Source organism: Schistocerca piceifrons, chromosome 1 (assembly GCF_021461385.2).
Source record: "Schistocerca piceifrons isolate TAMUIC-IGC-003096 chromosome 1, iqSchPice1.1, whole genome shotgun sequence".
Lineage (NCBI taxonomy): Eukaryota > Metazoa > Arthropoda > Insecta > Orthoptera > Acrididae > Schistocerca > Schistocerca piceifrons.
Genome location: NC_060138.1, coordinates 861,959,466 through 861,973,545, shown reverse-complemented (window position 1 = coordinate 861,973,545; position 14,080 = coordinate 861,959,466). Strand labels below are relative to the sequence as shown.

Below are 14,080 nucleotides of genomic sequence, written 5' to 3'. Positions count from 1 at the left end.
TTACTGTTTTTCTTTCTGTGTTTATTGTAGTATGTAGTCTGAGTGTTCTTACAGGCGATACTTCCTTTCTGCATCAAGGTTGACTGGTGTTGACAAAAATTAATTCAGTTCATCAGCTGAGACCTGAGAGTGTGTTTCTGGTTTTGTCTTTCTGATACCCAAGCCATGGAGATTCTTCCACAGATTCACAAGTTCATGTAGTTGCACAGAATGAAATGAGAGTAACTGAGTTTGTGAACATATTACTTGAACCTGTTTCAAAGCTTTCTATATTCTGATAGTCTGTCAGTAGATGATATGAAATTTCTGTAGCTTTATAACAAGATATGTTATCAAGACAATGTTCCTCCAAGCCATGTGATGTTAACTTATACTTTGGTGGCCGTGATAAGTATATCAAGAAATTATTTACGTAATAAACAAAATGTACAGGATGAGATGGACCTAAACCAATTTTGAATTACAAATAATCTTTAATGTATATGATGTAAAGTAACTGCTGGCTTGAAAGAAAATTGTTGTTGTATTCTATCCAAAGATTGGTTTGATGCAGCTCTCCATGGTACTTTATCCGGTGCAACTATCAAATTACCTCTGATTAACTACGGCAACCCACATCCATTTCAAGCTGCTCATTGTCTTTACCCTGTGATCTCCCTCTAGTATCTCCCCAACCCCTCTCAGCACACACATTTTCCCCATTACCAAATGAATGATTCCTTGATATCAGGTTGTGTCCTAACAACTGATCCTTTCTTTTAGTCAAGTTGCGTTATAATTCCTTCCCCCCCCCCCCCCCCCCTCCCCAACCTCAAATCAGTTCAGTAGCTACTCTTAAAGTTACTCCATCTCCCTCTTTAACCTTCAGCATTCTCCTGTAGCAACTATTTAAAAAGCTTCTCTTCTTGTCTGAATTAATCTTCCTCATCTCACTTCCACACAAAGCTACACTCTGACCACATACATTCCAAAACGGCTACCTGACACTAAAATTTATATTAGAAGTTGACAAATTCCTCCTCTTCCTTTTTCCTGGTGTTTATCCCATACTGGATGCCCTTCTTGTCACCCCACCACCCTTTCAGCCTCACCACCAAGGAATGTGTGTACCCCACGTGTCTGTGTCTAGCGTTATCCCACATGAAAGTGTGTGTTTTATGTTTGCTTGATGCAGGACGTGGGTACCAAACCAGTGTACACCTGGCTGGGTGTGGGAGACTGCCTAAAAACTACAACCAGGTTAGCTGGCACTACAGCCCACATCATCAATCAGCCAGATGGAGTCAATACAAGGCCAGCATGGGTGGCTCACTGGGTGGATTACAGTGACGAATTTCAATGTTTCAGAAATGATTTTATTACTACAGTCAGCCTGCATTTTACATCCTCTCTATCTTGCCCATCATCAGTTATTTTGCTGCCCAAATTGCAACACTGGTCTACTACTTCTAGAGGCTCATTTTCAAATTTTATTCTCTCAGCACTGTCTGATCTAACTCTACTACATTCCATTACCTTTGTATTACTTTTGCTGATGGTAATCTAAGAACCTCTTTTCAAAGCACTTTCCATTCTGTTCACCTCATCTTCCAAGTTCTTTGTCATTTCTGACAAAATATAATCAATAACAAACTGCAAAGTTTTTATTTCTTTTCCCTGCACTTTAATAACCTCTCCAAATTTTTCCTTATTTCCTTTACTGCTTGCTCGATACACAGATTGAATAAAATTGGTGTAGGCTACAAATCTGTTTCCTCCCTTCTCAAACACTGTTTCCCTTTCATGTCCTCCCACTCACATAACTGCCAAATAGTTTCTGTATGAGTTCTAAATATTCTTTGCTACCTGTATTTTATTACTGCTACCTTCAGGATTTTGAAAGGCGTATTCCAGATTTACAGACATCTACATCTGTTATAAATCTAATAATGTGCGGAAACTTCTAGTTAAGAATTGTGATGTACTTCGGAATGAAGGAGACAACTCACTGAAAGGCAGAACTGCTGCATCATCGATAGATACACAACCAAAAGGTATAAAGCTTGGATAGCTTTCAGAATGCACTTCCTTTTTCAAACTTGTAGCAAATACACACACACACACACACACACACACACACACACACACACACACGTTTGTCTCCCTATATTGTGATCGGTCGACTGACAGCTCTTTCCTGGCCCACGGTGAGTGTACTGGGGTGAAGTGGGGATATGGGGTGGGGTGAGGGAAGGTTGGTGAGAGGCAGGAAGCAGGGAGGGTGTTGGGGAGGAAGTGTCTATTTACTCATGGGAGAGGGGGGAGCCATCAGTGGGCTAGCTAGGGGTGTAGGTAGATGGGGCAGGTGGCAGATGGCTGGATATGCGATTTCATAGACTAGGGCATGAGACAACAGCACAAAACTAGCTGATGATGAGTATGATGATTTGAGATGAGGGGCACTTGACATCATTGTCATCAGCACCCTAATCTCATGGGTGTCCCCACATGCGGAGCAGTTTATAATGTATTAAAGTCTATCTCCCTTCCCCACCAATTTAGGGACGAGACGTGACAGTTCACAAAATTTCACCACCTATTGAACACTGGAATCAGTATCTGCGAGGATGGTGGGCAGATCTTCAGTGAGACTGAGGGCTGCTCAAATATCAGTATACAGAATATGCTGAACTGAAAGTGGCATGCCACAAACTTCACAGTGTGGTGCATCCTCTTGCTGGTGGAGGTAGCCATGTGTTAAAGGGCTATGTCCGATGTGCAGTCTGGTAAGCAGAACCTGCTTCCAGCAGTGAGGCTGACATGAAGTCCACCCTGCCTTTGTGGTCGATTTGAGTCGCCGCAGTTTGTTTTCTGACACCTGCAACCATTCAGTCCCCCACTGACACACGCTGCATCTGTCAGAAAATGAAATGATGGCATGCAACAGGATGGAACATTGCTGGACAGCACCAACCCGACATACTTCCTTGGCCACTTTGTCGTCCATGTTGTTGCCCCGTATCCCGATGTGGCCAGGTACCCCGCAACTCCTTGCCAAGGTGTTGGAGCCGCTATATGGATGAGCTGAATCAGCCCATCTACTGGATATATTTAGTGAAGTGCTCACAGTGCGCTAAGCGAGTCAGAACAGACGAGAAACCTTGTACAGTGATGTCTGTGAACCCTCTGCAGTGCCATCAGAATGCCATATAATTCCGTAGTATAATTTATAAATTGTTCTGGAAGACACACTTTAAATACCCTATTAGGGAAAATAGCAGAACAACCGAGGACATTCTCTTGCTGGGATCCATCTGTATAAACAATGTTAACATTGTGGTATGTACTTAAAATTGACGAAAACAAAGTTGTAAAAATATAATCTGGAATAAAAGTTTTCTTGTTGTATGAAAGAGGTTTAAAATAATTTTTCATTAACCTACAATGAGGAAGACATTTTGAGACGAGAGTCATTTTCAAATACTGACATCAGTAGGAAAGATGGGTTAACAGTTGATAAACACTATAACTGATTTATTTATGAATCAGTTTTGTTCAGTGAGGTGTCATTGGAAAGATAAAAGGATTGAATGTCATTTCTCCAATTTTTTTGCCAAAATCACAAGTTTTACCATCTTTATTTTTGACACAAAAGTTTTCTGAGTATTGTATTGTGTCACAACATAAAAAACTATACTGGAGAAACAACCATTTCAGCCATGGTTAGTGGCCTTCTGGTTCTACTCAGCCCAGAAGAGAAGGCCACTGTAATTGTTGCCAAAACGTGGTTTCTCCAGTATAGTTTTTTACATTATTACACAGTACAATACTTAGAAAACTTTTATGTCAAATGCCTCTGGCTGTGGAAGCCTATGCAACTGTCTTTATTTTTGTTTCACATAATGCCTATTATCATATCTTTCAACATAAAAGAATTTACAAAGTTAGTGACTTAAAACTGAAAGAACATAAATAAAAATACATTCATTTGATTTTGTGACTCAAAATAGTGCACAACAAAAGATCTTCAGTTCACATAAAATACATTCATAGCATTGTAAAAAGTGTTCATTCTTTTAAGCAAGTCATCAATGAAGAATACTGTGTCTGATAGGAAAGTATATAAGTAATCTATGCTTGTGCTGGGAGCAGGAAAAAAAATCATTGAAACGTTTTCATAAGGGATCCAGCAAACATCTGCATGAAGTGGCTATGAATAAATTGAGGAAGGTCCACTTGGTGTCATGAATTTGACCTTAGTGTCTTTATGTCCTTCAATGATTTCCAGAATTTTTTCAAGCCACCACTAGTACTGTAGATTGGTGCAATGAACATATATTCTTTAACCGTGATAGAGGCCGTGTTTTCAAACCCAAGATCAACTTGTATGAATTCAGAAGGTGACAATACACGCTTTATCAGTGACCTACTTTCATACAACAGTTGAAAAAATGACTAACTCTTGTCCCAGGAATGGTAGAACCAGTCTCATACCATTTCCGTAACATGTTTGAGAATTTTGTTATCTCCTCTGTCACAACATACAATGTTTTTATTCTTGGAACATGAGTGTTGGAGAATGTAAACAGATTTTAAAGTTTTTATATTGTGCAGAACTGAGATCACTGAAGTAAATACAATGTTGGATTTGCGGTATTAGTTCCAAGTAGGGACTATATAGGTTAGAGCTGTTTTCTAGGAAACATAGAATGTGTTTTTATAATGCTGCATACAATCACTTATACAACACAATGACACAGACTTAATGCAATTACTTAATGCAATCCTCCATTTTATAATACACAACAAAGGATGAAGGGTTACCTGAATGTTCTACCAGTGAAAGCTTTGTGCAGCATTCTGGAGCAAACATGTATAGCTTTTTTTTCTTTTTTTCAAAATCCATAGTAATTATGCACGGAGTATCAGGGAGTGTTTTGTTGCTTGATTTTAAGTAGTGACTGTGAGTTTCTGATACGTAATTATGTTGTGTCAAGTTCGGAAGTTTATGGGTGAGATACACAACAAATTCATTGCCTGTTTTCATTAATGTGTCCGGTGTTGGATCCACTGGTTAAAAACAACTTTTTCATCATATTGTAAGGATTCCAGCTCCAACAAAAAAGTAAGCAGGTCATATTCTTCAAGACACAAACAGTAATGCGGCATGCACTCCTCATTTTCCAGACGGCAAAGTTTTTTTTTAAAAGCTCAGTGTATGGTCCCTTTATGTGTGCGGCAAGCATCAATGGTTTTACATCTTGGTGATAAATGTACAGAAATGTTCTGAATCCCATGACTGTTTACAGTACCATGTTCCTTTGGACGAAGTTCCAAAAGCTTTGTAAAACCAATTTTATCAAACAGATTTTTTTTAGCTAAGTACAAATCTTTTGGATTAAGCAAGTGAGTATTTTTGTCTTGTGCACACTTTTGCCACTTTCAGTCTTTTTTAGTTCTGGAGAATTGACCTATATCACTGTCATAGTAAACTATAAAATGCGGAAGGTAAAAATGTCCTTATGGCATAGTATGCAAAGCTTAGTATCTGAGATAAATATAAGAATTTTATCCATCCTTACCATGATTTAGGAAACAACTTCACAGATTTCTTACGTAAAAGTGCATGTATGGTGTCAGCTGCTTTTGTATTGGGTGCTGCAGGTGGTGACTGATTGCGTGGTGAAGATGGGAAGTGCACAAAGCAAATAATGAGTTTGATGATTACATAAAGCGGTGAAACCAATGAGGAAATAGCATTCCATAAATGTACAAAACTGCATGGTTCCATAGTGGAATACATTATGCAGAATGTTATATAAAACAAAAAACTCCTTAAAACTGAAATACTCTTAGGATCCTGCATAGCAACCATCTCAGAAATTTGGACATTTGGAAAATATCCACAATGTTTTCAAAACAATCACTGGTCTACATTACAAATCAGTCTGTTGCCACAGCCAATTTTCCCCCACTCACAATTGTTGGCTTCGCCAACTCACAACCAAACTGCTACACTTCAACCTAACCTAGACTTTGGGCTTCTCTACAGATCGGTCTGTTACTACAGCAAGATTTCCTTCTGTCACATTCATTGGCATTATCAATTCACAAACAAACTATAAGTTAACATTATAATACTAAACAATATCCCAAGAAAACCTGTCATACTCTGGAAGCATATAATACAAGAAATACGTTCAAAACCAGTAACTAACTTTATAATCCAGAATAGCCAAATCAATAATAGTCAATCTCACACAATCTACATCGAAAACAAATCATCAATTCATGTTTTCTGCCAAAACAAGTCATTAGATTCAGCGATTCTCACTGGATACTCTATACTCTAACCAGCCTGGCTGTCACCAAGGAAAATGCACTCCCAACATTAGTTTGCAATGGTCGAGCATAAATGCACTCGATTTCTTAAGACTTTATGCCACGCCTATTAAAAAGGTCACAGCAAGTTGTCTTCAAATGTTCCCAAATAGAGACTTTGATGAGAAGAATAAACAGTCAATATTTTCACAGGTACTTCTTAGCTTCAGAAACTGAATATTCAGCTTGATTCAGACTTGATGTGTATATTAAGTCAATTTTTTTTTTTACAAATGTCTGCTTGTGTCTGTGTACGTGCGGATGGATATGTGTGTGTGCGCGCGAGTGTATACCTGTCCTTTTTCCCCCCTAAGGTAAGTCTTTCCGCTCCCGGGATTGGAATGACCCCTTACCCTCTCCCTTAAAACCCACATCCTTTCGTCTTTCCCTCTTTCCTGATGAAGCAACTGTTGGTAGCGAAAGCTTGAATTTTGTGTGTGTGTTTGTGTTTGCTTGTGTGTCTATCAACATGCCAGCACTTTCGTTTGGTAAGTTACATCATCTTTGTTTTTAGATATATTTTTCCAACGTGGAATGTTTCCCTCTATATATACGAAAGCGTTGGTGCGTTGATAGAAACAATAACAAACACACATGCAAATTTCAAGCTTTTGCAACCACAGTTGCTTCATCAGGAAAGAGGGAAGGAGAGGGAAAGACGAAAGGATGTGGGTTTTAAGGGAGAGGATAAGGAGTCATTCCAATCCCGGGAGCGGGAAGACTTACCTTGGGGGGAAAAAGGGACAGGTATGCGCGCGCGCGCGGCGGCGCGCGCGCGCGCTCACACACACACACACACACACACACACACACACACACACACACACACACACACACACAGATCTAATACAATTCGTAATTTTTTATATAGAACACTGTGGATTGCTGTGCTATAAAGGTCATGTCCAGAAGAGGATGGGCATCAGGCTGAGGAAACAAAGTTTGAGAGACAAGAAACTTTCTGATGGTATCGTAAAGAGGCAGGCTGACAGACAAAATGATTGATGAGCTACAGCAGTATTATGGGATGGCAATTAGAAATAATGCTGAGGATTTGTTGAAAATGAAGCAGGCAGAATGGGCTACCTTCTTCCACAGACTGTCAACTGATGAAAAACCTTTACACCACCTTTGTTCTCCTGGACCTGATTCATGGTGCAGTTACCGCAATGCCCAGTACTCAAACAGTTCATACAGTCATAAACATTCCATCCCAGCAGCAGTCATGGATATGATAAAACCTATTTACAGAGACCTGGCAAATCCTGAATTACTGGAGAAGTGTCTGCATGGTCTACTCAAAATCCCAAAGAGCCGTTCAATAATCTTATATGGGCTTGCTTACCAAAAAATGTTTTTGTTGGAATGAAGACACTAAAGTTGGGGTCAGTGATGATGTTCTTGCTTTAATGATGGCAACATTAGTAGGTTGAAAGCGCTACAGCATATGGAAATTAATCCTGGAGCAAACTGCATCAAAGAACTTGAATGGATGGACAAAGTTCCCATTGATAAAGCAGAGTATGCAGCACAACTGACCACTAAGGAGTCCAGAAAGAAGAAAAAACTTTGAAAAAGATCAGAGGATAATATACAGTATGGTGCACGGTGCTTCTGAGTGACTAAAAATAAAATAAAAATAAGCATATATCAAGTGAGTTACAGTCTTTTGAAACTTTAGAAGCTGTTCCTCAAAATTTATGTTTTCTGTTTCATTTTCCCCTAAATCTTAGAAACCACTTCGAGTAGAGTATTCAAATTTTCAGGGAGTAATAACATACATATCCTGAGTCTGCTGAACTAAAAGAAGAACATAATGTTACGTACAGGGTGTTCAAAAAGCCTCTCCGCAGTGCCGTATGATTGTTAGCCGCGTGTGCCATATGCTGCGGTGAATATATCGAAATGAATCTCAGTGAAATACAAGTTATTACTTTATTGAATATTCATTTTTACTTACAAATTTTCACATTAAATGTTGAAAGTGTCGCCCCTGTTTCGAATATACAATTCAATTCGTCTAATCATATTTCCAAACACAAGCGGTAACATTTCTTCAGTAACAGAAGCAGTGAGAGTAGATATTGCAGTTTTCAATTCATCGATGGATTTTGGACGGTTTTTATAGACAGTTGCTTTCGCTGCACTCCAGAAGAAAAAGTCAGGTGGTGTTAGGTCAGACGATCGTGGAGGCCAAAGTTCCTGTGAAATTATGCGATCACCAAAAACATCAGCAAGCAATGATATTGAAATGTGAGCTGTATGCGCGGTTGCACCATCTTGTTGAAAATAACCATTCAGTATTTCACATAACACAAGTTCTCCTATGAATGGGTACAGAATGTCACTGCAGTATCATTGTGTATTTATTATTTTGTTGAAAAATATGGGACCCACAATCTGACGTCTAGAAATTGCAATCCAAACTCCTATTTTCACAGAATGAAGTGGTTCCTCATGAATACACAATGGATTTGCAGTACTCCACATATGAGAATTTTGTGAGCACATGTACCCAGATAAATGAAACCACACCTCATCAGTGAAAAATGTCTCGTTAAGAATATCTCTTCCGTTTTGTTGAACTAAATTTTTGAACCATTGACAATAATGCAGTCTCTTGCCATGATCAGTATTTTTCAGTTCTTGTACGACTGTCACTTTGTATGGGAGAAGTTCTAATTTTTTCCTTACAGCTGTGTGGGCCATTCCAACACTAATATCAATTTCCTGGGCGAGTTTTCTTACTGACTTGTTCGGACCTCATGGACATTATATCAGAAATATCGAGTAGTTTATACTCAGACAAAACGCTAGGATGACCACTTCTTGGTCCACCTGTCACTGAACCCATACTTCGAAATTTGTTAATTAAATCTTGCACAGTATCACGATGTGGGAGTGTTGTCTCTGGGAAAACTGAATTAAATGTTTGACAAACTGAAACTGTGTTTACAGCCAGCTTTGAAAAATTGTTCGACTAAAAACACACATTCTTCAATGGTTACCATTTTAACAATGACAAAAACGAAACAAACGAACAGAGGAGCTAATCTTAAACATTCACATCAACATGTAAAGACACACACCAATGATATTACTGACGTTGGCTGAGATAAACGAAACAGTGGAATGTTAGGAGACTCCACTTGAAGGGAAGTAAGCCAGGGAGGCAAACTATCATATGGCACGTGCAGCTAACAATCATATGGCACTGTAGAGAGACTTTCTGAACACCCTGTACAATTAAAATTATTTACAATAACGAACAAAAAAGTACACAAACTTTTAACCATGTAATTAAAAAATCGTATTTCCGAAAACAGTGGTTGAAATGCAATTATCACAGTTCAGTCGACTCAAATCATAATACAGTTAAATGTCCTGTAAAAGTTTCATGTCGATGGCTACAGTGGTTCTTGAAACACAGGGAAGCTAAGTCACTAAATTTAACACTGTCGGGCTAGGGCATTCCAACTTCCCTTAAATAGTAACATCACATGTTTCCAGATTTCTTTTAGTAATACATATCAGTTTAACTTCAGTGGTGAATTAAATACAAAGTTTACAAGCTCAGTCTCACCATATTACAGTAACCATAAATGAATGTTAATGAGTACAGAAATAATGTGCACTACAGAGGTGGTGGAGACAATGTCAGAGCATGCAATGGCCAGGAAATGTTCTAGTTTATTTCATACACGATTCTCTGCATAGCAGATGTTAAATTACTGATATAAAAGTGTTGCGAATACCAATGTTAGCAAAGCTAGTATAGTGTAATCCTGATTCTGAGAGCTAAGAGAATGGATCACAAAACAAAAAGTGGAGATATTTTAAACTACTTCTCCAAAACACCTCGACTACGAGAAACTCTGTCCTCTCAGGCCAGGAAAATGGATGATCCACCCCTCTTCCCATCTCTGCAGTTCTCAAACACTAGAAGTATCATTGTTAATTCACAATCACCTTTGCCAGATCTTGAAGGAAAATCAACTTCTTTCACTGACACATCAAGCTTTGACACTCCATCACCAGGCAGTATGACATACATGATTAAATGCAATCAAATAACAAAAAAGATGAACACTGCATGAAGCTACAACATTTTCAAGGCCTTTTTGTGCCCAACACAATTTATAATTTTTCCCAAAATATTTTTGGCTAGTACTCTCTCCCAAAGAGGATGGGCCTTCTATAAGTACGGTGCGTTTTTCACTAAGATAAGTTCAAGTTAAGATAGTCATCAAAATGTTGGATCCCTGGTAACCTCTAAGTTTTCAAAGTGGAAGCATGCTATTAAATTTTCAACATCCATGGGAGCAACACTTACCGTAAGGCTGCTGTAACCAATGGTGACAATTTTGTTCACATGATGGTGAACAAGACAAAAGATAGCCTGGACCACGGCTTGGTGGAGCAGGTGGAAAAAAAATAGAAACTGCACAGTATCTATCATGGAGGTGGAGATTCTTTGTTGACATCACGAGATTACATTAAGGGGACACGGTGAATCTATTGAAGTTGAGAAACACGATGATGAGAACACGGGTAAGTTTCGCTCCATTCTAAAATGTCATGTGAAAGGTGATGAAAACGTACAAGCAAATTTGGAAGGAACTGGCAAATATGATAATGACATTTAGTGTCCCAATCCAACATAAGATCATCAGTTGCATCAAGAAACTGCTTCTGGGAAAGATTTTTCAGCACAATAATGATGTCAAAGGTTTCACGGTTCTTGCAGATGAAAGTAGTGACTTTACTGGAATAGACGAACTCTTTCCTTGTGCTCATTATATTCCCCTGGCTCTCGAGAGTGGGGCAAATTTCCTGCAAATTGTTCCAGTGGTTCATGTGACTGGCAGATTAGTTGGGGTCTATAACTGAAAGTTTTTGCTGCCCAAATCACGAAACTCATCTACTACATTAAATTTCTATTTCCTAATCTAATTCTCTCAGCATCACCTTGTTTAATTTGACTACATTTCCTTCTTTTGTTTTTGTTGATGTTCATCTAATATCCTCCTTCCATGATAGTGTCTATTCTGTTAAACTGCTCTTCCAGGTCCTTTGCTGTCTCTGAAAGATTTACAATGTCATGGGAAAGCCTCAAAGTCTTTATCTCTTCTCTCTGAACTCTAAATCCTTCTCCAAATTTTTCATAAACGTCATCAGTCTTCTAATTAAATGTAAACCCAGTAAAAAAAAAAGGCATCCCCCCCCCCCAAAAAAAAAGCACCAGAGAGAGAGAGAGAGAGAGAGAGAGAGAGAGAGAGAGAGAAAACTGTAAATATGCCACTGATTTCCGTCAACAACAGTATAAAAGTAGTATATAGTTCTTTGCATCCAAACCTACTTGCATCAGGAACTACTAAAAAAAACAAAACAGCAAGTAATATTTTAGCAAATGATACTGCAGAATTTGTAACTACATACTACCCTCTAAATATGTTTTCTCATCAAATTTCTGAGAAGATGATGACATCATTGCTGAAAAACCATTTGTAATTTCATTATAGTTCATTATTTCTTACTTATCATATCCCTCAGAAAAGCAAACTTTAATGTACTCTCAACTTTAGTGTATAAGAACTGACAATATCTATGTGTAAAGATACAACACGTATCAACTGTATTGCATCAAAATGGCTACCGAAAATAATAATAATAATAATAATAATAATAATAATAATAATAGCACACCATGTAATTTTTCAAGATTACTGAATGATTTTATAGTCATTACACAGAAATGACTATGTATTTTTTTTTAGATAGGCCAATGACCAAGAAATGTACAAGAACGTGCAATTATTGGATAAAGACCATGACATTATTACAGTACTACACTGTAAACATACGTATTTGTTTCATTACAAAGATCAAGAAAAACACAGACTTCCTGAAACTAATTCATTTCATTGACAAGTTCTTTTTCTCTAAATCATAAACTGTAATGTGTGGTGCAGTACAACTCTGCATTATAACTGAAAATATGATGGCCTATTTGTATTAAAATATATTTCTATATGTTTTTAGTCTGTAAATGTAACATAACATGAGGAGCAGATACTTTACCTTGTATACTGCTCCATGGCTTACTTGGGAGAATCAGTTAGCCTCTTACGTCTGATTGTGTAGACTGCTTTTACATGTTTACTCACACTGTTGGTTTCTTGACTGGGACACTGACTCGAGCAAAGGAGTCTGACTGAATTCCTTCATCCTGGCTTGATACTGAAGACTCGTCACTATGTTCTAAAACTTCCTGCAGGGCTCCCTTGAGACGATCTCGTGCATTTAGCACATCTTCACCACCTATAAAATATAAAACGCAAGTGTTAAGCACTTTAGAGAAATCAATATACCACCAAAGTTGTGATTATTCAAATAAGGTGTTGATAAAAACAAGAACATCAGTATGGAAGATAAGAAAATATTTGTAAATACAAATTTTAAATTTATTTCATCAGTTATAATTTTAAAATTGGACACTGGAGGGGAATGTAAACAAAAAATCGTCAGACAACACTGAACTGAAAAAATAATAAATCACATCACTTAACAACAATAGTTGAACTCAAGTTTCAATTCTTTACAATAACTGGGAAATATATAAGGCGGAGGCACTGGATTTCCTTATTGGGAAGTTCCCATAATAGGCTTTCTGCAAACTGAATCGTCCCTCTCTCCAAATATTTAGTTGAAGATTCTGTCCTGAGCATTCAAACACTACATGTATAGCAATGCACATGCAGCACAATATATCACAAATTGTATTTTTAAATAACTTTCTCTTTGATACATTTTCGCAAACATCGTCAAGCGAACATACACTTGAAGGCAATAACTAAATGATTAAGTTATTAGAAACTAAGGACAGGCGGATTTTTTGTAGAATTACCGCGCGCTTGGTCTGCATAGCACCAATCACACGGATAAGTCCCGATATTTTGCTTATATCAAGCATGCTACAACAGCTTATCGTACTAAACTATTACGGAAGATTTCAAACTACACAAATGTTTTCGTAGATACATCGACGATATTATTGCACTATCAAATAACGTACCAACACGCACTCGTCGCTTCATTATAACACTATTTCCACCTCGCTTCGGGTTGCGGCAGCTCTACTTTCGCCGTCAATATTTTGAATTTGCAACAGAGCCCTCTGCTGGTTTGCTGCGATTATTATTCTTTTATTTATAAACATCTGCACACCGTGTGTTTTGAACGTGTCTCTATTTTGAATTTGCAACAGAGCCCTCTGGTGGTTAGCTGCGTATATTACCGTTTAAAAACACATGCACACCGCGTGTTTTGAACGTGTCTCTCAGTGTATGAGAACGAACAACAAAGGTTGATGCCTGAGGAGAAAGTAAATCCAAATTTCAAAATAAAATATTCACAAACAAGAATATTATAGTGCCTCCATAATTTGTTTTGTGAGATGTATCACTGACTGCCGATTCTTGGCAGCCTTATGCCAGGCGAGACGTGCGAATTGTTGTGCTCTTGTATTAGGTTACTACAAATTACTCTTTAATATGTGTATTAATGCGTTTTTAAACTTACTATTAAATGTGTGACTTTACGTTACGTATTATCGTTAGTTGCTGCGGAAATTGAAGCTGCATGTAATATTGTTTGGGTAAGACTCAGTATCAAGGAACGGCAAAACAGTGTAATACAGGCCTCATGTCTATCAACAGAC

The 14,080-nt window shown here is 38.0% G+C and overlaps 1 protein-coding gene across 1 annotated transcript in view; it reads right to left on the bottom strand.

The window, feature by feature from the left end:
- The window catches only part of LOC124795192 (protein lin-37 homolog), a 42,602-nt gene extending 29,011 nt beyond the window's left edge, over positions 1-13,591 (bottom strand). The window contains exons 1-2 of the mRNA XM_047259100.1: positions 13,436-13,591; positions 12,528-12,681 (exon numbers count right to left, since the gene is read on the bottom strand). Coding sequence (XP_047115056.1) covers positions 12,528-12,681; positions 13,436-13,457 — 176 coding nt within the window. The 5' untranslated portion in view covers positions 13,458-13,591. The remainder of the gene's footprint in view (positions 1-12,527; positions 12,682-13,435) is intronic.
- Positions 13,592-14,080: the final 489 nt, after the last annotated feature.